The sequence below is a fragment of the Choloepus didactylus genome, chromosome 16 (assembly GCF_015220235.1).
Source record: "Choloepus didactylus isolate mChoDid1 chromosome 16, mChoDid1.pri, whole genome shotgun sequence".
Lineage (NCBI taxonomy): Eukaryota > Metazoa > Chordata > Mammalia > Pilosa > Megalonychidae > Choloepus > Choloepus didactylus.
In genome coordinates this window covers 60,504,778-60,531,934 of record NC_051322.1, presented here as the reverse complement: position 1 = coordinate 60,531,934, position 27,157 = coordinate 60,504,778, and the positions used below count along the sequence as shown (strand labels likewise).

General features: G+C 39.8%; 2 protein-coding genes across 3 annotated transcripts in view; one reads left to right on the top strand and one right to left on the bottom strand.

Moving 5' to 3' along the window:
- The window catches only part of ENOSF1 (enolase superfamily member 1), a 58,621-nt gene extending 53,353 nt beyond the window's left edge, over positions 1-5,268 (top strand). For both annotated transcript variants that reach the window (XM_037806097.1, XM_037806098.1), the window contains one exon: positions 4,212-5,268. In XM_037806097.1, the coding sequence (XP_037662025.1) occupies positions 4,212-4,313 (102 nt within the window). In that variant the 3' untranslated portion in view covers positions 4,314-5,268. The remainder of the gene's footprint in view (positions 1-4,211) is intronic.
- Positions 3,873-27,157, bottom strand: part of TYMS (thymidylate synthetase) — a 40,962-nt gene continuing 17,677 nt past the window's right edge. The window contains exons 6-7 of the mRNA XM_037806100.1: positions 6,864-6,935; positions 3,873-5,716 (exon numbers count right to left, since the gene is read on the bottom strand). Of these exons, the coding sequence (XP_037662028.1) occupies positions 5,579-5,716; positions 6,864-6,935 (210 nt within the window). The 3' untranslated portion in view covers positions 3,873-5,578. The remainder of the gene's footprint in view (positions 5,717-6,863; positions 6,936-27,157) is intronic.

Below are 27,157 nucleotides of genomic sequence, written 5' to 3'. Positions count from 1 at the left end.
GCAAAGGAGAGGCTAGGCCTCCCTATAATTGTGCATAAGAACCTCCTCCCAAATGTCTCTTTGTTGCTCAGATGTGGCCCTCTCTCCCTACCTAAGCCAACTTGAAAGGTGAACACACTGCCCTCCCCCCTACGTGGAGTGAATCTCCCCGGCAACATGGAATATGACTCCCGGGGAGGAATGTAGACCCGGCATCATGGGATGGAGAACATCTTGACCAAAACAGGGATGTGAAAGGAAATGAAATAAGCTTCAGTGGCAGAGAGATTCCAAAAGGAGCCAAGAGGTCACTCTGGTGGACACTCTTACACACAATATAGACAACCCTTTTTAGGTTCTAAGGAATTGGGGTAGCTGGTGGTAGATACCTGAAACTATCAAACTACAACCCAGAACCCATGAATCTCAAAGACGATTGTATAAAAATATAGCTTATGAAGGGTGACAGTGGGATTGGGGAAGCCATAAGGACCACACTCCCCTTTGTCTAGTTTATGGATGGATAAGTAGAAAAATAGGGGAAGGAAACAAACAAACAAAGGCACCCAGTGTTCTTTTTTACTTTAATTGCTCTTTTTCACTTTATTATTATTGTTATTTTTGTGTGTGTGGTAATGAAGGTGTCAGGGATTGATTTTGTTGATGAATGTACAACTATGTAATGGTACTGTCAACAACTGAATGTACGATTTGTTTTGTATGACTGCGTGGTAATGTGAACATATCTCAATAAAATGACTATTAAAAAAAAAAAAAAGCCTATGGGATGCAGTGAAGGCAATGCTGAGGGAAATTTACAGCCCTAAATGCCTACATTAAAAAGGAAGAAAAAGCTAAAATCAAAGACCTAAGTGAACACCTGGAGAAACTAGAGAAAGAACGGCAAACTACTCCCCTAGCAAGCAGAAGGAATGAAATTACAAATATTAGAGCAGAAATAAATGAAATTGAGAAGAAAAAAAAACAATAGAGAATCAATAAAACCAAAAGATGGTTGCTTGAGAAAAATCAGTAAAATTGACAAACCGTAAGCTAGACTGACAAAGAAAAAAAGAAAAGATGTAAATAAATGTAAAAAAAAAAAAAAAAAAAAAATTGGGGGTGGGGGGGTCACGTCCATGGACCCAAAGAAATAAAAAAGATCCTAAGAGGATTCTATGAGCTACTATAGACCAACAAACTAGACAACTTAGATGAAATGGACAATTTCCTAGAAACAAGTGAACGACTTTCACTGACTCAGGACCTCAGCAAACCAATCACAAGTTGAGAGATTCAATCAGCCATCAAAAAGCTCCCAACAAAGAAAAGCCCAGGTCCAGATGGCTTTACAGGGGAATTTTACCAAGCATTCCAAAAAGAATTCCAAAAATTGAAGAGGAGGGAACACTACCTAATTCATTCTATGAAGGCCACATCACCCTAATACAAAAGCCTAATACAAGAAAACTACAGACCAAGCTCTCTAATGAATATAGATGCAAAAATCGTCAACAAAATACTTGCAAACCAATTCCAAAAGCACATTAAAAGAATTACAAACCACGATTGATTGGGTTTTTATTCCAACAGCACATTAAAAGAATTACACACCACGATTTAGTGGGTTTTTTCCCAGGTATGCAAGGGTGGTTCAACACAAGAAAATCAATTAATGTAATATAACACAGTAACAAATCAAAGGGGAAAAACCAGATGATCATCTCCATTGACACTGAAAAGGTATTTGACAAAATCCTGCATCCTTACTTGATAAAAACACTTCAAAATATAAGAATAGAAGGAAACTTCCTCCACATGATAAAGGGCAAATATGAAAAACCCACAGCTAATATGTTACAACAGTGAGAGACAGAAAGTTTTCCCTCTAAGATTGGGAACAAGACAAGGATACCCACTGTCATCAGTTATTTGATATTGTGCTAAAAGTTCTAGCTAGAGCAATTAGGCAGAAAAAAGAAATACAAGGCATCAAAATAGGAAAGGAAGAAGTAAAACTTACACTTTTTGCAGATGACATGACCCTATATTTAGAAAGCCCTGAAAAAACTACCATAAAGCTATTAGAGGTAATAAATTCAGCAAAGTGGTGGTGTATAAGATGAACATACAAAAATCAGGAGTGTTTCTATAAACTAGTAGTGAGCTATCCTAGAAGTAATCAAGAAAAATTTCCATTCACAAAAGCAAATAAAAGAATCAAGTATCTGGAAATAAACTTAACCAGGAATTTAAAGGACCTGTACACTGACAACTACAAAACATTGCTAAACAAAATCAAAAAAGACCTAAATAAATGGAAAGACATTCCGTATTTATGGATTGGGAGGTTAAATGTCATTAAGATGTTGATTCTGCCCAAAGCGATCTACAGATTCAATGCAATACCAGTCAAAATTCCAGCAGCCTACTTTGCTGAAATCAAAAAACTAATTATCAAATTTATTTGGAAAGCAAAGGGGCCTCGAATAGCCAAAAATATCTTTATGAAGCTGGAAGACACATTTCCTGACTCTAAAGTGTATTACAAAGCTATGGTGGTTAAAACAGCATGGTACCAGCATAGATATACTGACCAACAGAATCAAATTGGGAGTTCAAAAATAGACCCTCCCATCTATGGCCAGTTGATGTTTGACATGGCTGCCAAGTTCACTCAACTGGGAAAGAACAGTCTCTTCAACAAATGGTGCTGGGAGAACCAGATATCCATATGCAAAAGAAAGAAAGAGGACCCCTATGGTGTTATATAAAAATTAACTCAAAATTTATACGAGCAAGGGAAGGAAAAACAGATAACTGGGACTTCATCAAAATTTAAAACTTGTACATCAAAGGACTTTATTAAGAAAGTAAAAAACAGTCTATGGAATTGGACAAAATATTTGGAAAGCTTATAGCTGATAAGGGTTTAATATCCAGATTATTTACAGACCTCCTACAACTCAACAACAAAAAGACAAGCAACCCAATAGAAAAATGGGGGAAAGACTTGAATAGACATTTCCCTAACAATGATAGATAAATGGCCAAAAGATACATGAAAAGATGCACGTCATCATCAGATATCCAGGAAATACAAATCAAAACCACAATGAGATACCATCTGACTCCTGCTGGAATGGCTATTTTTTTAAAAAAATAAGGAAAATAGCAAGTGTTGGAGAGGATGTAAGGAAATAGGAATGCTTGTACAATGTCGGTGGAAATTTAAAATGGTGCAGTCACTGTGGAAAACTGCTGGGCAGTTCCTCAGAAAGGTAAGTGTAGAATTAGCATATGACCTAGCAATTCCACTAGGTATACACCAAAAAAGAACAGAAATCAGGGACTCAAATATATTTGCAGATTGATTTTTCAAAGGTGGAAACAATCCAAGTGTCCATCAGTGGATGAATGGGTAAACAAAATGTGGTATACACATATGACAGAATATTATTCAGCCACAAAAAAGAATGAAGTTCTGATTCATGGTACAACATGAATGAACCTTGAAGACATCATGTTGGATGTAATAAACCAGACACAAAAGGACAAGTATTTTATGATCTCACTGATGTGAAATAATTAGAATAAGAAAATTCAGAGTCAGAAACTAGAATACAGGTTAAGAGGCTGCGGTGTAGGGAATGGGAGTTAATTGCTTACTTGGTATAGAATTTCTCTTTGGGGTGATGGAAAATGCTTTGGTAGTAGACAGTGGTGATGGTATGCAACAGTGTGAATGTAATCAACCCACTGAACTGTATACTTTAAAGTGGTTAAAACATGAAGTTTTAGGTTGTATATATGTTACCAGTAAAAGACGAAAAAGTAACCCACAAAACTGCAAAACACAAAATGTGACCCCTAATGTAAACTTCGGACTATAGTTAATATATAATTAGAGTAACATTCTTTAATGACTTGTAACAAAGGTACCACACAATACAATATGTTAACAATAGGGAAAACTGAGGGGGGAGAGGAGAGGGAGTATATGGAACTGTGTACTTTTTCTGCATAAGTTACTAAAAGGAGAAATCATGAGTTTTCAGTTTAGTTAAATATTCCATAAAGTGTACCCCTCTCCATTTTAAATTATCTGAAATTTTATTTGATTCAGTTACCTCTGGCTTAGATATAAAAGCATTTCCAAGAGCAGAAGAAATAAGTCAAATAGATATTGTTCCAGGTGGTTATAAGCACTTCTCAATTTTTGTCTTTGATAGGACGCTGGCTATTCAACAGAAATGAAGGAGGAATCTGTAAACGAATACCAATACCCAGATGGTGAAGTCTGGAAGAAACTCCTTGCTGCTCAAGAAAATTAAGTGTTCAACCAGAACAAATTTTTCTTTAAGTGAAAAGTTTTAAAATTATGAAAGGAGGAAAAAAATCTTATCCTCTCAATCAAGATTAATTCAACTACAAGTCATAGTAACCTCAGCAATCAGCTCATTTTTACCTGATTCTTTTAGCAAATAACTGTATTCTCATATATTTCTTAAATGAATTAAAACTTACCTAATCCAAAATCCAGAAAGACGTTAGTTCAACATTCCTATCAAGTGTTGTACCTAAACATTAAATGGTACTTGAGAATAAGTAACATATGACATTGTTTGCTGGAACAATTCCTTATTCTATTTAACACTGGTCCTAAATTTTAGCAGAATAAAAATAGTTCTGCAGCACTGCCGGATGTCTCATGTACAACAAAGGTAAAACATTTCACTGATTAGCCTCAAAATGCTCTAGCCTCTCTTCAGTCGCTCAGCACATTAGAGGAAACACACCACAGTGAAACCCAATGAGGTCAGTGTTATTTCATAGATTGTTTTTTTCCTATAACCCTTCAAAAATTCTTGACCTAAATGGTCATTGTATTTTCGTTCCAAAAAGCAACTGGACTTAAATGAATTTTTGCTTCCTGGATTAAACCATCATCAGGTGAACAAGAGGAAAGGGATGAAGAACTTAACAATTTAAAGTTATATTACATGCTCATTACTGATTGATATTGTGAATTAGGCACCAAAAATGATGGTTATACATCTTAACTTTCTCTTGCACAGGCAAAGTAGTTTATTTTAGGCAGGAACTGGGCTGACAGGACAATACAGAATAAAACACTGATGAGGGTGGAACATGGCTTTATTATAGCAATGTATCAAACAAATGTAACTAAGTGTTCATAAGCACACTATCCATTAAGCATTCAGCTCCCTAAAATTTGAGGAAGTCGTTTATATAATTCTTGAAATTCACTGACCTTCTTTATAAAAATATGCGTTTGAAATGCATGGACCTGTTTTTTGTTACTAGTATATAAATTCTCACTCTCCTGACCTTATTCATAATCTTAGCCTTTTCATACATGTAACCAAGCTCAAAGCCTTTTGTAACTAAAACCACCTGCAGTTACATTTGCTTGTAGCAACATCCTCAAAAGGAAGGCATTTTACAGTGAATAACAACTAATAAGTAACCAACAGGTTTTTGACCTACTTCCTTTTTCCTTTACAGCAAAAGGAATTCACCTGCCATCCAACCCCTAGTCTGACAACTCCCTTGAAATAGTTCCTTTAAAAGCACCTTAGACAGCCATTTCCATTTTAATAGTTGGGTGAGGATTGTACCCTTCAATCTGAAAGTCTTCAGCTTTGAAGTCATCGATTGTTTCAACTTTTCGAAGAATTTTGAGCTTGGGGAAAGGTCTTGGTTCTCGCTGAAGCTAAAAACAAGAAAATAAGGCTTAGGACCATTACTTTGCCTAATCTGTACAACCTGCTTTAATTCCACTCCCCAGGTCTCTTCATAAAACTAGCACATGGTATGTTATCACCCATTTTATAGGGGTGCAGTACTAGAGATACCACATCCCTGGGCAGGCAGTACTTCTGCAGGGTAAACAAATGATTCCCTCACACTGATAATGAACGAAGTGTATTTTGTGAAATTACACAGCGCCAGTGGCCTGATGGTTCACCTGGGTGAGCTCTCAGTTCCTCTTGGTGAAATTAATGAGGGCAGGGACAGTCTTGTACTTTTGGGTCTGTACCTCATGGTAGGCACCCCAATTCAGGTTAGCTGGGCTCCACAATCCCTAGCCCAGCTCTCACCCAAGAAAGGGGATTAAATCTGTTGACAACTAACAGGAAGGGACAGAAGCCAGAATTCCTGTGACACACAGACAGTGGCGATTAGGAGGCGACACAGATGGTGATATCACATTATTGTGTTCAGCACAGAAGGGAGCAAGAAGAAAAAAGATCATCAACAAGCCACAAAGGTGCCCTGTAATCAAAAGGAGCCAAGCTTCCCAAAAAGCAAAACCAGGCTCTAACCAGGATCCAATCTGAAAGGGGCTAACAGTTTCTACATTTCTTTTTCCTTGGGGCTAATTTAAGCACAAACACTCTTGCATTTTTACTGGCATTTCAAAGCAAAATTTGTTGGCTGCTATAAAAACTTAGGTATTTGAGTAGACAAAACCTTGGAAACTTCAGATCTTAGTCCTCTTCAGCATAAAATTGAAAATATTTGCATTTAAATCTTCCTTTAAATAAACATATGAATTAAAATGCCACTTCCAGGAAAATCCCCAATCTCTTGGCCAGAATGTGGCTCTCCTCTCTGGTACTGGTGCTGTCAGTGTCCACTGCATTCACCACCTGTGGCTGGAGAAATGCAGGCCTGTCTGATCTCTGCCCACCTGCCCACTACCCACCCGAAAGCAGAGCTGGATGGTCACAGCCCATTCAGCTTCAAACCAGTCACAGCACTGAGCAGAATGCCTATGACCTAAGGGTGTTCTATAAATGAAACTTTCATCAAGGTTAGGCACCAAACTCAAAAAGGTAACAGAAAAAAATTCTTACCTGAATTTTCAGTGCCTCGATGTGATTCAGGTAAATATGCGCATCTCCCAAAGTATGTACAAAGTCACCTGGCTACATTCCATGGGAGAAAGCAAAACAGTGAATGGTTTAGTTTCAAAATCCATCATTTAAAAACAGTATACAAAGTATGCAGACTTCCCTAGGCTTCTCAAAAAAAAATTTACTGTTTACAAGAGACTCACCTTAAGTTCAAAGACGTAAGTAGGCTGAAAGTGAAAGTATGGGAAAAAATATACTATGCAAGCAGTAACCAAAAGAGTATTGGGGTAGCTATACTAATGTCACATAAAATAGACTAAGTCAAAAACAGGGACAAAGAAGGTCACTAATAAAAAGGGGTCATGTCAACAAGAAGACATAATTATAAATATATATGCATCTAATGGCAGAGCTCCCCCAAACAGGAAATACTGACACATTTGAAAGGAGAAATAGATGATTCAATACACCACTCAATAATGGATAGAACATCTAGACAGAAGGAAAGAGAAGACTTCAATGATACTACAACCGACTAGACCTCAGAGATATAATATAGAACTCTTCACTCAACCGCAGCAGAGTACACATTCTTCTCCAGTGCACAGGGATCATTCCCCAGTGTAAATGATATGTTAGGTCACCAAAAAAAAGTCTCAAAAAATACTGAAAGCATACAACGCATCTTCTCTGAAGATGCGTTCAATAATGCATCTCTGTTCTATTTTGTTATTGTGTTTAATAACAAAATAACAGAACTGGAAAATTCACAAATACGTGGAAAGAAAACAACATACTCTTAAAACACTTAAAGGGTTAAAGAAGGTATCACAAGGGAAATTAGGCAAATGAAAAAAATACAACATAGCAAAATTTATGGGATACAGCAAAGGCGTTACTCAGAGGATAATTTATAGCTCTAAATGTCTACCTCAAAAAAGAAAAATCTCAAATCAGAGAACCTAGCCTCACCCCTGGAAGAACTAGACAAAGAAGAGCAAATTAAACCCAAAGTGAGCAGAAGGAAGGAAATAAAGATCACAGCAGAGATAAATGAAAAAATTAAAAAAAAATAGAATCAACAAAATCAAAAATTCGTTTTTGGAGTGACGTCATCAACATGGCGACGTAAACAGCTACTGAAAACTTCTCTCAAGAATTCAACAAAATAAAGGACAATTCTGAATTGTTTGAAACCTGGAGGAGGAAATAGACTGGAGAAAGATCCTGCAAATGCCAAATTGAAGGAAGAGAAGAAATATCAGGTAGGAATTTTCCGTCCTATATCAGCTGGTCGTCTCCCCTTCCCCTCACTCAGTCTCTGTGTGGGAAAGGCACAGAAACAAAAGACGGGACCCTCCCACACCACGGACACCGATTTTAAAATCTCACAGCAGTGAAAACTACCCTGTTTCAAGACCCAATGGACAGGGGACAACATTTCAAGGCCTAGGCCAGTGAGGGACAAGCAAACTGAGAAAACATGGACAGAGACTGTTTCCAGCCCTGGGTCTGAAAGCTCTGTCCCCACACTTGAGGGAAGCAGCAGCCAGTGGCTGTTTGCTTGCCTTGGAGACAGCTGGAGCATTGGGTCAGCTGAGGGAGTACTTAACCACAGGTGGAGCCCCACATCAAGGCAGATTTTGGCTGGCAAAGTGAGGGCATAGGAATCCCACAGTTTCACCCTGCTGGGTCAGACACAGCCTGTGCTCAGAGGCAAAGCACCAAACAGCACCATCTGCTGGAAAGCCCAAAAAGTGCAAGAGAAGAAAATACTTGTAAAAAATGCTTCAGACCCTTTCTTAGGAGCACAGGAACTGGTCTACATGCCCTATACGGAAATCCAGTCCCGTTTTGGCTGAGAAATAGGGAAGACCCAACTGTTAAAGCAGGGCCCCAAGACAAACCCAGGTCTTCCTAGCTGGTGGAAAACAGAGGCACCATTAGAAGCCAGCAGATTTGTATTACCACACACAGTGAACGTGCTGGGGTGCCCAGTGCCTACCTCCCATCCCTGCGGCAGGCCATGGTGGGTACCTGATTTTGGGAGGAAGGCCTGAGGGCAGAGCCAATCTGAAAACCATCCAGCAAGAGAAACAAAGAAAAGATAGAGATCAAAGTCAACTAATAAGAAAAACTTAAGCGCAAAAGAGAGAAAACAACCTCCAGAATAAACCAATAAAGAAAAGCAGATGCCTAGACAGCAAAAATCACGAGCCACATCAGGAAAGAAGATGTGGCCCAAAGGAAGAAACTAACAATTCAACTGAGTTCCAGGAGTTGAAACAATTAATTACAGATGTTCAAACAAATCTTTTAAATCAAATCAATGAGATGAGAGACAATGTGACAAAAGAGATGAAGGATATAAAGACACTAGGCGATCATAAGGAAGGATTTGTAAGCTTGAAAAATCAAAGAGCAGAACTTATGGGAATGAAAGGCACAACAGAAGAGATGAAAAGCACAATGGAGAATACAACAGCAGACCTGGACAGGCAGAAGAAAGGATCAGTGAGCTGGAACACAGGGCATCTGAAATCCTGCACACAAAGGGACAGATAGGGAAAAGAATGGAAAAACATGAGCAGGGTCTCAGGGAACTGAATGACAACATTAAGTGCACAAATACACGTGTTATAGGTATTCCAGAAGGAGAAGAGAAGGGAGAGCGGCAGAAAGAATAATAAAGGAAATTATCAATGAAAGATTCTCAACTCTTAGGAAAACATAAAATTACAGGTCCAAGAAGCACAGCATACCCCAAACAGAACTGATCCAAATAGATCTACTCCAAGACACACACTCATCAGATTGTCAAATGTCAAAGACAAAGAGAATTCTGAAAGCAGCAAGACAAAAGCAACCCATAACATACAAGGGAAGCTCAATAAGACTAAGTACAGATTTCTCAGCAAAAACAATGGAGGCGAGAAGGCAGTGGTATGATACATTCAGCATACTGCCAACCAAGAATCCTATATCCGGCAAAACTGTCCTTCAAAAACGAGAGAGAGGAGGCGGGGCAAGATGGCAGACTGGTGAGCTGTATGTTTTAGTTACTCCTCCAGGAAAGTAGGTAAAAAGCCAGGAACTGCGTGGACTGGACACCACAGAGCAATCTGTCTTTGGGCATACTTCATACAACACTCATGAAGACGTGGAACTGCTGAGATCAGCGAAATCTGTAAGTTTTTGCGGCCAGGGGACCCGCGCCCCTCCCTGCCAGGCTCAGTCCCGGGGGAGGAGGGGCTGTCAGCTCCGGGAAGGAGAAGGGAGAATTGCAGTGGCTGCTCTTATCAGAAACTCATTCTACTGATTCAAACTCCAACCATAGATAGACTGAGACCAGACACCAGAGAATCTGACAGCAGCCAGCCCAGCAGAGAGGAGACAGACATAGAAAAAAAACAACACGAAAAACTCCAAAATAAAAGCAGAGGATTTTTCGAGTTCTGGTGAACACAGAAAGGGGAAGGGCGGAGATCAGGCCTTGAGGCGCATATGCAAATCCCGAAGCAAAGCTGATCTCTCTGCCCAGTGCACCTTTCCTTAATGGCCCTGGTTGCTTTGTCTATTAGCATTTCAATAACCCATTAGATCTCTGAGGAGGGCCGTTTTTTTTTTTTTTTTTTTTTTTTTTTAAATCCTTTTTGCTTTTTCTAAAACAATTACTCTAAGAAGCTCAATACAGAAAGCTTCAAAGAATTGAAATTTGGGCACGTCAAGTCAAGAGCAGAACTAAGAGAGCTCTGAGACAAAAGGCAATATTCCAGTGGCTGAGAAAATTCACTAAACAACACAACTTCCCAAGAAAAGGGGGGTGTCCGCTCACAGCCACCATCCTGGTGGACAGGAAACACTCCTGCCCATCGCCAGCCCCATAGCCCAGAGCTGCCCCAGACAACCCAGTGTGACGGAAGTGCTTCAAATAACAGGCACACACCACAAAACTGGGCGTGGACATTAGCCTTCCCTGCAATCTCAGCTGAATGTCCCAGAGCTGGGAAGGGGGGAGCAGTGTGAATTAACAGAGCCCCATTCAGCCATCATTTGAGCAGACTGGGAGCCTCCCTACACAGCCCAGCAGCCCAGAACTGCCCTGGGGGGACGGCACTCACCTGTGACATAGCACAGTCATCCCTCAACAGAGGACCCGGGGTGCACAGCCTGGAAGAGGGGCCCACTTGCAAGTCTCAGGAGCCATACGCCAATACCAAAGACTTGTGGGTCAGTGGCAGAGACAAACTGTGGCAGGACTGAACTGAAGGATTAGACTATTGCAGCAGCTTTAAAACTCTAGGATCATCAGGGAGATTTGATTGTTAGGGCCACCCCCCCTCCCCGACTGCCCAGAAACACGCCCCACATACAGGGCAGGCAACACCAACTACACACGCAAGCTTGGTACACCAATTGGGCCCCACAAGACTCACTCCCCCACTCACCAAAAAGGCTAAGCAGGGGAGATCTGGCTTGTGGAGAACAGGTGGCTCGTGGACGCCACCTGCTGGTTAGTTAGAGAAAGTGTACTCCACGAAGCTGTAGATCTGATAAATCAGAGATAAGGACTTCAACTGGTCTACAAACCCTAAAAGAACCCTATCAAGTTCAGCAAATGCCACGAGGCCAAAAACAACAGAAAATTGTAAAGCATATGAAAAAAACAGACGATATGGATAACCCAAGCCCAAGCACCCAAATCAAAAGACCAGAAGAGACACACCACCTAGAGCAGCTACTCAAAGAACTAAAGATGAACAATGAGACCCTAGTACGGGATATGAAGGAAATCAAGAAGACCCTAGAAGAGCATAAAGAAGACATTGCAAGACTAAATAAAAAAATGGATGATCTTATGGAAATTAAAGAAACTGTTGACCAAATTAAAAAGATTCTGGACACTCATAGTACAAGACCAGAGGAAGTTGAACAACGAATCAGTGACCTGGAAGATGACAGAATGGAAAATGAAAGCATAAAAGAAAGAACGGGGAAAAAAATTGAAAAACTCGAAATGGACCTCAGGGATATGATAGATAATATGAAACGTCCGAATATAAGACTCATTGGTGTCCCAGAAGGGGAAGAAAAGGGTAAAGGTCTAGGAAGAGTATTCAAAGAAATTGTTGGGGAAAACTTCCCAAATCTTCTAAACAACATAAATACACAAATCATAAATGCTCAGCGAACTCCAAATAGAATAAATCCAAAAAAACCCACTCCGAGACATATACTGATCACACTGTCAAACATAGAAGAGAAGGAGCAAGTTCTGAAAGCAGCAAGAGAAAAGCAATTCACCACATACAAAGGAAACAGCATAAGACTAAGTAGTGACTACTCAGCAGCCACCATGCAGGCAAGAAAGCAGTGGCACAATATATTTAAAATTCTGAGTGAGAGGAATTTCCAGCCAAGAATACTTTATCCAGCAAAGCTCTCCTTCAAATTGGAGGGAGAGCTTAAATTTTTCACAGACAAAGAAATGCTGAGAGAATTTGCTAACAAGAGACCTGCCCTACTGGAGATACTAAAGGGAGCCCTACAGACAGAGAAACAAAGACAGGACAGAGAGACCTGGAGAAAGGTTCAGTACTAAAGAGATTCGGTATGGGTACAATAAAGGATATTAATAGAGAGAGGGAAAAATATGGCAAACATAATCCAAAGGATAAGATGGCCGATTCAAGAAATGCCTTCACAGTTTTAACGTTGAATGTAAATGGATTAAATTCCCCAATTAAAAGATATAGATTCGCAGAATGGATCAAAAAAAATGAACCATCAATATGTTGCATACAAGAGACTCATCTTAGACACAGGGACACAAAGAAACTGAAAGTGAAAGGGTGGAAAAAAATATTTCATGCAAGCTACAGCCAAAAGAAAGCAGGTGTAGCAATATTAATCTCAGATAAAATAGACTTCAAATGCAGGGATGTTTTGAGAGACAAAGAAGGCCACTACATACTAATAAAAGGGGCAATTCAGCAAGAAGAAATAACAATCGTAAATGTCTACGCACCCAATCAAGGTGCCACAAAATACATGAGAGAAACATTGGCAAAACTAAAGGAAGCAATTGATGTTTCCACAATAATTGTGGGAGACTTCAACACATCACTCTCTCCTATAGATAGATCAACCAGACAGAAGACCAATAAGGAAATTGAAAACCTAAACAATCTGATAAATGAATTAGATTTAACAGACATCTACAGGACATTACATCCCAAATCACCAGGATACACATACTTTTCTAGTGCTCACGGATCTTTCTCCAGAATAGATCATATGCTGGGACATAAAACAAGCCTCAATAAATTTAAAAAGATTGAAATTATTCAAAGCACATTCTCTGACCACAATGGAATACAATTAGAAGTCAATAACCATCAGAGACTTAGAAAATTCACAAATACCTGGAGGTTAAACAACACACTCCTAAACAATCAGTGGGTTAAAGAAGAAATAGCAAGAGAAATTGCTAAATATATAGAGACGAATGAAAATGAGAACACAACATACCAAAACCTATGGGATGCAGCAAAAGCAGTGCTAAGGGGGAAATTTATAGCACTAAACGCATATATTAAAAAGGAAGAAAGAGCCAAAATCAAAGAACTAATGGATCAACTGAAGAAGCTAGAAAATGAACAGCAAACCAATCCTAAACCAAGTACAAGAAAAGAAATAACAAGGATTAAAGCAGAAATAAATGACATAGAGAACAAAAAAACAATAAAAAGGATAAATATCACCAAAAGTTGGTTCTTTGAGAAGATTAACAAGATTGACAAGCCCCTAGCTAGACTGACAAAATCAAAAAGAGAGAAGACCCATATAAACAAAATAATGAATGAAAAAGGTAACATAACTGCAGATCCTGAAGAAATTAAAAAAATTATAAGAGGATATTATGAACAACTGTATGGCAACAAACTGGATAATGTAGAGGAAATGGACAATTTCCTGGAAACATATGAACAACCTAGACTGACCAGAGAAGAAATAGAAGACCTCAACCAACCCATCACAAGCAAAGAGATCCAATCAGTCATCAAAAATCTTCCCACAAATAAATGCCCAGGGCCAGATGGCTTCACAGGGGAATTCTACCAAACTTTCCAGAAAGAACTGACACCAATCTTACTCAAACTCTTTCAAAAACATTGAAAAAAATGGAACACTACCTAACTCATTTTATGAAGCTAACATCAATCTAATACCAAAACCAGGCAAAGATGCTACAAAAAAGGAAAACTACCGGCCAATCTCCCTAATGAATATAGATGCAAAAATCCTCAACAAAATACTTGCAAATCGAATCCAAAGACACATTAAAAAAATCATACACCATGACCAAGTGGGGTTCATTCCAGGCATGCAAGGATGGTTCAACATAAGAAAAACAATCAATGTATTACAACACATTAAAAACTCGAAAGGGAAAAATCAATTGATCATCTCAATAGATGCTGAAAAAGCATTTGACAAAATCCAACATCCCTTTTTGATAAAAACACTTCAAAAGGTAGGAATCGAAGGAAACTTCCTCAACATGATAAAGAGCATATATGAAAAACCCACAGCCAGCATAGTACTCAATGGTGAGAGATTGAAAGCCTTCCCTCTAAGATCAGGAACAAGACAAGGATGCCCGCTGTCACCACTGTTATTCAACATTGTGCTGGAAGTGCTAGCCAGGGCAATCCGGCAAGACAAAGAAATAAAAGGCATCCAAATTGGAAAAGAAGAAGTAAAACTGTCATTGTTTGCAGATGATATGATCTTATATCTAGAAAACCCTGAGAAATCGACGATACACCTACTAGAGCTAATAAACAAATTTAGCAAAGTAGCAGGATACAAGATTAATGCACATAAGTCAGTAATGTTTCTATATGCTAGAAATGAACAAACTGAAGAGACACTCAAGAAAAAGATACCATTTTCAATAGCAACTAAAAAAATCAAGTACCTAGGAATAAACTTAACGAAAGATGTCAAAGACCTATACAAAGAAAACTACATAACTCTACTAAAAGAAATAGAAGGGGACCTTAAAAGATGGAAAAATATTCCACGTTCATGGATAGGAAGGCTAAATGTCATTAAGATGTCAATTCTACCCAAACTCATCTACAGATTCAATGCAATCCCAATCAAAATTCCAACAACCTACTTTGCAGACTTGGAAAAGCTAGTTATCAAATTTATTTGGAAAGGGAAGATGCCTCGAATTGCTAAAGACACTCTAAAAAAGAAAAACGAAGTGGGAGGACTTACACTCCCTGACTTTGAAGCTTATTATAAAGCCACAGTTGCCAAAACAGCATGGTACTGGCACAAAGATAGACATATAGATCAATGGAATCGAATTGAGAATTCAGAGATAGACCCTCAGATATATGGCCGACTGATCTTTGATAAGGCCCCCAAAGTCACCGAACTGAGCCATAATGGTCTTTTCAACAAATGGGGCTGGGAGAGTTGGATATCCATATCCAAAAGAATGAAAGAGGACCCCTACCTCACCCCCTACACAAAAATTAACTCAAAATTGACCAAAGATCTCAATATAAAAGAAAGTACCATAAAACTCCTAGAAGATAATGTAGGAAAACATCTTCAAGACCTTGTATTAGGAGGCCACTTCCTAGACTTTACACCCAAAGCACAAGCAACAAAAGAGAAAATAGATAAATGGGAACTCCTCAAGCTTAGAAGTTTCTGCACCTCAAAGGAATTTCTCAAAAAGGTAAAGAGGCAGCCAACTCAATGGGAAAAAATTTTTGGAAACCATGTATCTGACAAAAGACTGATATCTTGCATATACAAAGAAATCCTACAACTCAATGACAATAGTACAGACAGCCCAATTATAAAATGGGCAAAAGATATGAAAAGACAGTTCTCTGAAGAGGAAATACAAATGGCCAAGAAACACATGAAAAAATGTTCAGCTTCACTAGCTATTAGAGAGATGCAAATTAAGACCACAATGAGATACCATCTAACACCGGTTAGAATGGCTGCCATTAAACAAACAGGAAACTACAAATGCTGGAGGGGATGTGGAGAAATTGGAACTCTTATTCATTGTTGGTGGGACTGTATAATGGTTCAGCCACTCTGGAAGTCAGTCTGGCGGTTCCTTAGAAAACTAGATATAGGGCTACCATTCGATCCAGCGATTGCACTTCTCGGTATATACCCGGAAGATCGGAAAGCAGTGACACGAACAGATATCTGCACGCCAATGTTCATAGCAGCATTATTCACAATTGCCAAGAGATGGAAACAACCCAAATGTCCTTCAACAGATGAGTGGATAAATAAAATGTGGTATATACACACGATGGAATACTACGCGGCAGTAAGAAGGAACGATGTGGGGAAACATATGACAACATGGATGAACCTTGAAGACATAATGCTGAGCGAAATAAGCCAGGCACAAAAAGAGAAATATTATATGCTACCACTAATGTGAACTTTGAAAAATGTAAAACAAATGGTTTATAAGGTAGAATGTAGGGGAACTAGCAGTAGAGAGCAATTAAGGAAGGGGGAACAATAATCCAAGAAGAACAAATAAGCTATTTAACGTTCTGGGGATGCCCAGAAATGACTATGGTCTGTTAATTTCTGATGGATGTAGTAGGAACAAGTTCACTGAAATGTTGCTATATTATGTAACTTTCTTGGGGTAAAGTAGGAACATGTTGGAAGTTAAGCAGTTATCTTAGGTTAGTTGTCTTTTTCTTACTCCCTTGTTATGGTCTCTTTGAAATGTTCTTTTATTGTATGTTTGTTTTCTTTTTAACTTTTTTTTTCATACAGTTGATTTAAAAAAGAAGGGAAAGTTAAAAAAAAAAAAAAAAAATAAAAAGACAAACAAGGAAAAAAAAAAAAAAAAAAAAGATGTAGTGCCCCCTTGGGGAGCCTGTGGAGAATGCAGGGGTATTTGCCTGCCCCACCTCCAGGGTTGCTGACATGGCCACAGACATAGGGGACTGGTGGTTTGATGGGTTGAGCCCTCTACCATAAGTTTTACCCTTGGGAAGACAGTTGCTGCAAAGGAGAGGCTAGGCCTCCCTGTATTTGTGCCTAAGAGTCTCCTCCTGAATGCCTCTTTGTTGCTCAGATGTGGCCCTCTCTCTCTGGCTAAGCCAACTTGAAAGGTGAAATCACTGCCCTCCCCCCTACGTGGGATCAGACACCCAGGGAAGTGAATCTCCCTGGCAACGTGGAATATGACTCCCGGGGAGGAATGTAGACCCGGCATCGTGGGATGGAGAACATCTTCTTGACCAAAAGGGGGATGTGAAAGGAAATGAAATAAGCTTCAGTGGCAGAGAGATTCCAAAACGAGCCGAGAGATCACTCTGGTGGGCACTCTTACGCACACTTTAGACAACCTTTTTTAGGTTCTAAAGAATTGGGGTAGCTGGTGGTGGATACCTGAAACTATTAAACTACAACCCAGAACCCATGAATCTCGAAGACAGTTGTATAAAAATGTAGCTTATGAGGGGTGACAGTGGGATTGGGAATGCCATAAGGACCAAACTCCACTTTGTCTAGTTTATGGATGGATGTGTAGAAAAGTAGGGGAAGCAAAGAAACAGACAAAGGTACCCAGTGTTCTTTTTTACTTCAATTGCTCTTTTTCACACTAATTATTATTCTTGTTATTTTTGTGTGTGTGCTAATGAAGGTGTCAGGGATTGATTTAGGTGATGAATGTACAACTATGTAATGGTACTGTAAACAATCGAAAGTACAATTTGTTTTTGTATGACTGCGTGGTATGTGAATATATCTCAATAAAATGATGATTTAAAAAAAAAAAAAAAAAAAAAAAAAAAAAAGAGAGAGAGTTTAAAATATTTACAGATTAACAGACACTGAGAGTTCGTGAACAGGAGACCTCCTCTACAGGAAATACTAAAGGGAGTGCTACAGAGAAAAAGACAGAAGAGAGAGGTACAGAAAAGAGTGTAGAAATGAAGATATCATGAGATAGAAAGAGGGTAGAGATTGGGCATTTGATGTTGAAAGAGTATAGAATGTTATAGAGGACTGACTGTGTAGATCTAGAAACATAATATTGTGTAATGGCAGCATAATCTTAAGTACACTGAACAAAGATGACTATGAATATGGTTGAAAGAGGAAGGTTAGGGGTCTGTATTACATCAGAAGGAAAGACAGACAATAAAGACTGGGACTGTATAACTTAAAACCAGAGTGGTCAATGAGTGTGATTAAATGTACAAATATAAGAATGTTTTTGCATGAAGGAACAGCAAGAAAGAATGAAGTTATGAGGTATGCAACAAAGTGAATGGACTGTGGGGACAGTAGGTTGACTGAAATAAGCCAGAAATGAGGAAAAAAAAACATTATAATGCCTCACTAATATGAACTAACTATAATCTGCAAACTCTGAGAATTGAATCTGGGAACATGGATTATCATGGGAAGGCTATGTAAAACTTCCTAGATTGTAAGCTCTTAGAGTAGTCACATCTATTCATGAGTTCTAACAGTTATTTCTAAATTTTGAGATTCTGAGCTGTTCGTGTGTGACATGGTTGGTCCCCGGAGCTTCGGGGGTGTGTGTATGGCACCTGGGACTCAGAGCCAGAGTTTGGCAGCTGTGAGTTTTGTAATTGCCCCATGAAGCAACTGTTAAAGAGGCTGAAGAGGAGATCAGACTTCAATTGGCGATATGAACGAAATGGATTTGGTTGAGATTGGGGTAGATCAGACTAAAGGGTAGAAGATATTAACTGTTTTAAAACTTTGGCTTCTGTGTGGGACCAAAGGAAGAGAAGTTTATATTATTTATTTATAATTAAACTTCTGTAGCACACTAGTAATTTAACTTGTATGGTCAGTTTACTCAAATACCATAATTACATGGAACCTTGACTAGGGAGTGAGACCTTGTGGGTCTGTACAGGTTAGCATGAAGCCCTGATACAACCCAGAGTAATCTGGGCAGAGAATAAAACATTTGCAAAGTCTCCTTGAGGGACTGGGGAAAAATGTGGAAACATTAAATTTCCCCAGCTGGGGAATTCCTGATAATCTTGCAAGCATTGGGGGCTACCAGCTTAGTAGGCCAAGACCTTGATCTTGAGGCTTGCCCTTATGAAGCTTGATACTGCAAAGGAGAGGCTAAGCTTACTTTTAATTGTGCCTAAGAGTCTCCCCCAGAGAACCTCTTTTGTTGCTCAGATGTGGCCTCTCTCTCTAAGCCAACTTGGCAGGTAAACTCACTGCCCTCCACCCTACATGGGATGACTCCCAGGGGTAAAAATCTCCCTGGCAGTATGGGACATGACTCCCTGGGATGAGCCTGGACCCTAAATCATGTGATTGAGAAAGCCTTCTGGACCAAAAGGGGGAAGAGAAATGAAAATAAAGTTTCAGAGGCTAAGAGATTCAAATGGAGTCGAGCGGACAATCTGGAGGGCATTCTTATGCATTATGTAGATATCCTTTTTAGTTTTTAGTTTATTAGAATAGTTAGAAGGAAATATCTGAAACTACTGAACTTAGTAATCCAGTACCCTTGATTCTTAAAGGAGATCGTATAACCATACAGCTTATATAGTATGACCGTGTGATTGTGAAAAACTTTACCTGAGTGTATGGACAAATGAGTACAAAAATGGGGACAAAAGTAAATGGATAATATGGGGGTGGATTATGAATGTTTGGGTGTTCTTTTTACTTTTATTTTTATTCTTATTTTTATTTTCTGAGTAATGAAAAAGTCCAAAAATTGATTGTGGCGTTGAATGCATAACTATATGATGATACTGTAAACTGTTTTACATTTTGGATGACTGTATGGCATGTGAATACATTTCAATTTTAAAAAATTGAAAAAAAAAATAAACTGAAGGAAGAAGGGGGAAAAAAGTTAGTTTTTGGACTTCCGGGAAGATGGTGGATTAGGAGAGGCGGAGCAACTTCTCCCTCAGGAAAAAAACTAGATAAAGGGCAGAAAGTGCCCCAGATCAACAGTTCCCAGGTGCCACCAGCGAACAGGGAGCTCTACACTACATGGCGGGGACTTAGATGGGGGGGCGCAGAGAGACTGCACTTGACAGATGGGGGAGTGTTGGGCTGGGAGCGCCTCTGGGGACTGGAGGCTGGAGCCAGATGCTGAGAGCAGGAGGGAGCAGCTTTTCATGCCCTGTGCACCCATCTCAGCAGTTGGCTGGGGAGATAACCCTTCACAGCTCCATGGTCAAGCGCTCCTGTGAGGGACCTCAAGATTCAGCGGTCTTATGACAACTGCACTCAGTCTTCCTCCACGGAAGCCCATGGTGTGCACAGCCATGAGGCAAGGGCACTACACAAAGGTGCCAGGAGCCCCTCCCCAACCTGAGGCTGGCGGGCACATGGTGGACAGGGACTGTGGTGCATTTGAGCTGGAGGGTGAGACACACAGCCCCAGAGCCCAGGAGTGGTCCATTTGCAGCCACGGGAACTGCAGGAGCCACTGTGCCCTGGAGTGGACTCCGTCTAACTGTACAGGGCCCAACCCCCACCCCCAAGGCTGGCAATCCCCAGTGCACATGGAGAACTGGTACACTGATTGGATTCTCATCCAGTTCAGAACCTGCCTAGTAAACAGGCAAACTTGGGGGAGAGCTGGCTTGAGAGTAAGAGGTGGCTCAAGAGTGCTATCTGCTGGTAGGACAGGGAAAATGCACTCCACCAAGCTGTAGCTCTGCCAAATTATAAATATTCAAATTATCCTACATATCCTAAAATAACCTTATCAATATAAGCAAATGCCCTGAGGCCAACCACAGAAAATCATAAAGCACATGAAGAAACAAGACATGGATAAACTAAACGACCAAATTAAAAAGCCAGAGCAGACACAGAACTTAGGGCAATTAATCAAAGAGGCCCACAAAAATATCCAAAACAACTTTAAGGAGCTGCCTAAGACATTAAGGACATCAAGAAGACTCTAGAAGCACTTCCAGGAAGATGGAGGGGAAGGTGAGGCAGAACGGGATTCTCCTCCTCTGAGAAAGCTACCAGAAAGGGGCCAGAGGACTGCAGTTCCAGGGTGTGGCCAGCCAAAGAGGGTCCCCCACAGTACGAGGAGAGGACACCAACAAAAATAAAGGAGAGCCCGGCTGGAGGCACACTGTGAGTGTGTTTCCCATCTGAACTGCCCCGCCTCCCCATCCAGGCTGGCAGCAGCACAACTGCTGCTGGGCAAGAAAGAGAACAGCGGCTCTGCATGCCCATGCACCTACCTGGACAGTTTGCTAGGGGGTGATCCTCCTAAGCCAGACAGTGGGGAGCTCCATGAGGTAACCGGCGGGCAGCAAATGCTATCCCCCAACAGAAGTGGAGGGGGGGGAAGCGGGCGGAGTATAGTGTCAAGGAGCAGAGAACGGAGAGGCACCCTACCGGCGATCTGGAGCCCCTTCCACACCCCAGAGACTCTTGGGTGCAAGGCAGGCAGAGAACTGACAGGTAGGGCCCACGTCCCACCTGCTGGTTGCCCTTGAGGTACTCCCTGCCTACTTGCTCCGGGCCTGAATTGCAGCCCCAAGACAGGCTTTCCTCAGAGCACACAGAGATCTGGTGCACTGATTGGCTCCCCACCTGGTTTAGACTCCGCCCACCGCACAGGAGAAGTTCTCGGAAGACCCACTTGAGACCGCCACCTGCTGGTAGATAGGGAAACTGCACTCGAGCAAGCTGTGTCTCAGGAGCACCACCTGCTGTTAGGATTGGGAAACTGCACACCAGCAAACCAAATTATATATAAATGCTCAATTAATTCTGCACTTCCCAAAGTAACACTATCAAGACACACAAATGCCCCAAGGCCAGCAGAAAATTACAAAGCACTTAAAGGATATAGAAAACCTAGACAAGCCAAATGAACAAATTAAAAAGCCGGAAGAGACAAAAATTTTGGAGCAATTCATCAATGAGGTACACACAAACATCAATATTATGGCTCAGGATATAAAGGACATGAAGACCCTAGAAGAACATAAAGAAGGATTTTCAAGAGTAGATAAAGAAATAGCTGATCTTATGGAAATAAAAAAATACTGTTGATCAAATTAGAAAGATTCTTAAGACACATAACAGATTTGAAGAAGTAGAGGAACAAATTAGCGACCTCAAAGATAGGGTGATGGAAAGTGAAAGCACCAAAGAACAAATGGTGAAAAAAATCATAAAATTTGAAATGGATGTCAGGGAAATGATGGACATCATGAAGTACATAAATATAAGAATGACTGGTGTTTCAGAAGGGGAAGAGAATAGTAAAGGGCAGGAACAGTATTTGAAGAAACTATTGGGGAAAGCTTTCCAACCCTTCTAAATGACATAAATACGCAAATTAAAGATGCCCAACAAACTTCGAAAAGAATAAATCCAAATAAACCTACTCCAAGACATATATTGATTAGATTGTCAAATCCCGAAGAGGAGAGACTTCTGAAAGCAGCAGGAGAAGCGATTCACCACATACAAGGGAAACAACTAAGTACTGACTACTCAGTGGGCACCATGGAGGCAAGAAGGCAGTGGTATGACATATTCCAGATTCTGAAAGAGAAAAATGGCCAGCCAAGAATTCTTTATCCAGCAAAGCTCTCCTTCAAAATTGAGGGAAAATTTAAAATTTTCACAAACCAACACTGAGAAAATTTGTTAACAAGAGACCTGCCCTTCAAGAAATATTAAAGGGAGCTCTACCAGCTGAGAAAAAAAGAACAGAGAGAAAGGTCTGGAGAAGAGCACAGAACTGAAGGGTTCTTAGTAGGGACAATTTAAAGGAGAAAAGAAAAAAAAAGGGGTGGGGGGTGGGGAATAGATCTAACAATTAAAACCCAAAGGATAAGATGGCTGGTTCAGGAACTCCCTTCACAGTAATAACTTTGGATGTGCATGGATCAAACTCTCCAATCAAAAGATACAACTGGTAGAATGGATTAAAAAATATGACCCAGCAACATGCTATTTACAAGAGACTCATCTTAGATCCTGTGACACAAAGAGACTGCAAGTAAAGGGATTGAAAAAAATATTCCACGCACACTGCAATCAAAAGAAAGCTGGGGTAGCTATGCTAATATCAGACAAAATAGACTTTAAATTCAAAGATCATAAGAGATAAAGAATAAAACTACATATTAATAAAAGGGATAATTCACCAAGAAGAAATAATTATAAATGTTTATGCACCCAATCAAGGAGCTCCAAAATACATGAGAGAAACACTGGCTAAACTGAAGGGAGGAACAGACACATCTACAATAATAGTGGGAGACTTCAATACATCACTCTCTTCTATAGCTAGAACAACTAGACAAAGGACCAATAAGGAAACTGAGAACCTAAGCAATATGATAAATGAATTAGACTTAACAGACATATATAGTTTGTTACATCCCAAAGTACCAAGATATACATTCTTCTCTAGTGTCCATGGAACATTTTCAGGATAGACCATATGCTGGGAGCACAAGACAAGTCTTAATCAACTGAAAAAGACTGAAATTATTCAAAGCACATTCTCTGATCAGAATGGAATGCAACTAGAAATCTACACCCACCAAAGAACCAGATCTTTCACAAATACAGAGAGGTTAAACAACACACTCCTAAACAACCAGTGGGTCAAAGAAGAAATTGCAAGAGAAATTGGTAAATATCTAGAAAATGAGAACAAAACATATCAAAACCCATGGGATGAAGTGAAGGCAGTGCTGAGAGGGAAATTTATGCTCTAAATGCATATATCAAAAAGCAAGAAAGAGCTAAAACTAAAGACCTAATTGAACAACTGAAGAGGCTAGAGAATGATCAGCAAACTAACCCTAAAGTAGACAAAAAGAAATAACGAAGATTAAAGTAGAAATAAATGAGCTAGAGAACAAAAGAACAATAGAGAAAATAAATAAAACCAAAAGTTGGTTCTTTGAGAAGATCAACAAGATCGACAGACCTTTAGCTGGACAAAGTAAACAAGACAGAAAACCCAAATAAATAGAATCAGAAATGAGAAGGGGATAATTACTACAGATCCCAAAGAAGTAAAAAAAAATCCTAAGAGGATACTATGAACATCTGTATGCCAACAAGCTAGAGAATTTAGAGGAAATGGACAATTTCCTGGAAACACACAAACAACCTAGACTGACCCAAGAAGAAATAGAAGACCTCAACAAACCAATCACAAACTAAGAGATCCAGTTATCAAAAATCTACCTACAAATATAAGCTCAGGTCCAGATGGTTTCACAGGGGAATTTTACCAAACATTCCAAAAAGAATTGACACGACTCTTGCTCAAACTCTTTCAAAAACATTGAAGAAAAAGGAACACTACCTAACTCATTTTATGAAGCTAATATCACTATGATATCAAAACCAGATAAACACACTATAAAAAAGGAAAACTATAGGCCAATCTCCCTAATGAATATAGATGCAAACATCCTAAACAAAACACTTGCAAATTGACTCCAAGGGTACATTAAAATAATTATACACCACAACCAAGTGGGGTTCATTCCTGGCATTCAAGGGTGGTTCAACATAAGAAAATCAATTAATGTAATTCAACACATCAACACATCAAAAGGGAAAAATCAAATGATCATCTCGATAGATGCTGAAAAAGCATTTGACAAAATTCAACATCCCTTTTTGATAAAAACACTTCAGAAGGTAGGAATTGAAGGACACTTCCTCAATATGATAAAGGACATATATAAAAAACCCACAGCCAGCACAGTACTCAACAGTGAGAGGCTGAAGCCTTCCCCCCAAGATCAGGAACAAGACAAGGATGCCCAGTGCTACCTCTTCTCAACATTGTGCTAGAAGTTCTAGCCAGAGCAATTCTCCAAGACAAAGATATAAAAGCTATCCAAATTGGAAAGGAAGAAGTTAAAACTGTCATTATTTGCAGATTATGACCTTATATTTGAAAAATCCTGAGAATCTGAACACAAAGCTACCTGACCTAATAAACAAATTCAGCAGAGTGGCAGGATATAAGATTAATGCACATAAGTCACTAAGGTTCCTATACACTAGTAATGATCTAACAGAAGAGGCAATCAAAAAAACAAAAAACAAAAAATACCATTCACAATAGCAACTAAAACAATCAAGTACCTAGGAATAAACTTAACCAAGGATGTAAAAAACCTCTACACAGAAAACTACAAAATTTTACTAAAAGAAATATAAAAGGACCTAAATAGGTAGAAAAATTTTCCATGCTCATGGATAGGAAGGCTAAATATTGTTAAGATGTCAATTCTACCCAAACTGATCTACAGATTCAATGCAATTCCAATCAAAATTCCAACAACCTACTTTGCAGACTTGGAAAATCCAGCTATCAAATTTATTTGGAAGGGAAAGGGGCCTCCAATTGCTAAATACATTCTAAAAAAGAAGAATGAAGTGGGAGGACACACACTTCCTGATTTTAAAGCCTGCTATAAAGCCACAGTAGTCAAAACAGCATTGTATTGGCACAAAGATTCATGTACTGATCAATGGAATCAAATAGAGAGTTTGGAAATAAACCCCCAGATCTATGGTCAACTGATTTTTGATAAGGCCCCCAAATCCACTGAACTGGGGCAGAACAGTCTCTTCAACAAATGGGGCTGGGGAAACTGGATGTCTATATTCAAAAGAATGAAAGAGGACCCCTATCTCACACCCTATACAAAAATTAACTCATAATGGATCAAAGACCTCAATATAAGAGACAGTACTGTAAAACTCCTAGAAGATAATGTAGGGAAATATCTTCAAGACCTAGTATTAGGAGGCAACTTCTTATCCCTTATGCCCAAAGCACAAGCAACAAAAGAAAAAATAAATGGGAACACCTCAAAATCAAAAGCTTCTGTACCTCAAAGGAATTTGTCAAAAAGGTGAAGAGGAAGCCAACACAATGGGAGAAAATATTTGATAAGAGTGATGTTCTCCATATATAAAGAAATTCTACAATTCAGCCACAGTAGTACAAACAGCCCATTTAAAAAATGGGAAAAGATATGAAGAGACATTTTTCTGAAGAGGAAATACAAATGGCTAAAAAACACATGAAGGACTCGGGACAAGATGGCGGCATAGAGAGGAGTGGAAGCTAAGTAGTCCCCCTGGAACAACTACAAAAAACCAGAAACAACTAGTAAATAACCCAGAATAACTGCGGGGGGACAAACGAGACCGTCCATTCATCATACACCAACCTGAATTGGGAGGAATGCCCGAGAACACAGCATAAAATCTGTAAGTAAAACCTACGGAACCAGGTCGGGAGACCCCCTCCCCCATAGCCCGAGCTGCAAAGCCTCGTGGTGCCAGAGAGAAGCTCTCTCCCAGCAAGCGAATATAGCTCAGCTGAGCTCCAACTGGGGTTTTAAGTAGCGAGTGTGAACTGCTCACTACAGGTACGCATCCCCAAAAAACAGACAGAGGCTTTGGGTGACGACTGACCTGGGAGAGCCGGAGGGTCGCCTTGGACTCCGTCTGAAGGGAACTATCTGTTTCTTTTTTGGCTCAGTGGAGAAAGCCCCAGTCATTTTCAGTTTCCAGGGCTGTGACTCTGGGAAGGGTGGAGACACCACAAGCAGAGAGGGAGACCACTGAAATGCTAATGACCTCCACCTGAGGGGTCTGTCTTCTCTAGGAGGAAAGGGGTGGGGCCCTTTCCATTCAGAACCAGACCCCAGAGCCTGGGGGAACACGGCCATACCTCCTCACACCGGTCAAGAATTATAGGCTAACAGGAGTCACCTGCTGGGCAGAAAAGCACAGTGACCCGAGGCATCAAAGGGTGGAGCAATTTTCTAAGACACACCCTCAGGGAAACCAGATACTGAATATTTCTTCCCTCTGGGAGCTGAGCCTGTTCTGGTCTGGGAAAACCTGATTTGGATAACCAAGGAAACCATGCCTAGACAACAGAAAATTACAACCTACACTAAGAAAAACAAAGTTATGGCCCAGTCAAAGGAACAAACGTACACTTCAACAGAGATACAGGAATTTAAACAACTAATGCTAAATCAATTCAAAAAGTTTAGAGAAGATATTGCAAAAGAGATAGAGGCTGTAAAGGAAGCACTGGACATGTATATGGCAGAAATCAAAAGTTCAAAAAACCTACTAGTAGAATCTATGGAAATGAAAGGCACAACACAAGAGATGAAAGACACAATAGAAACATACAACAGCAGATC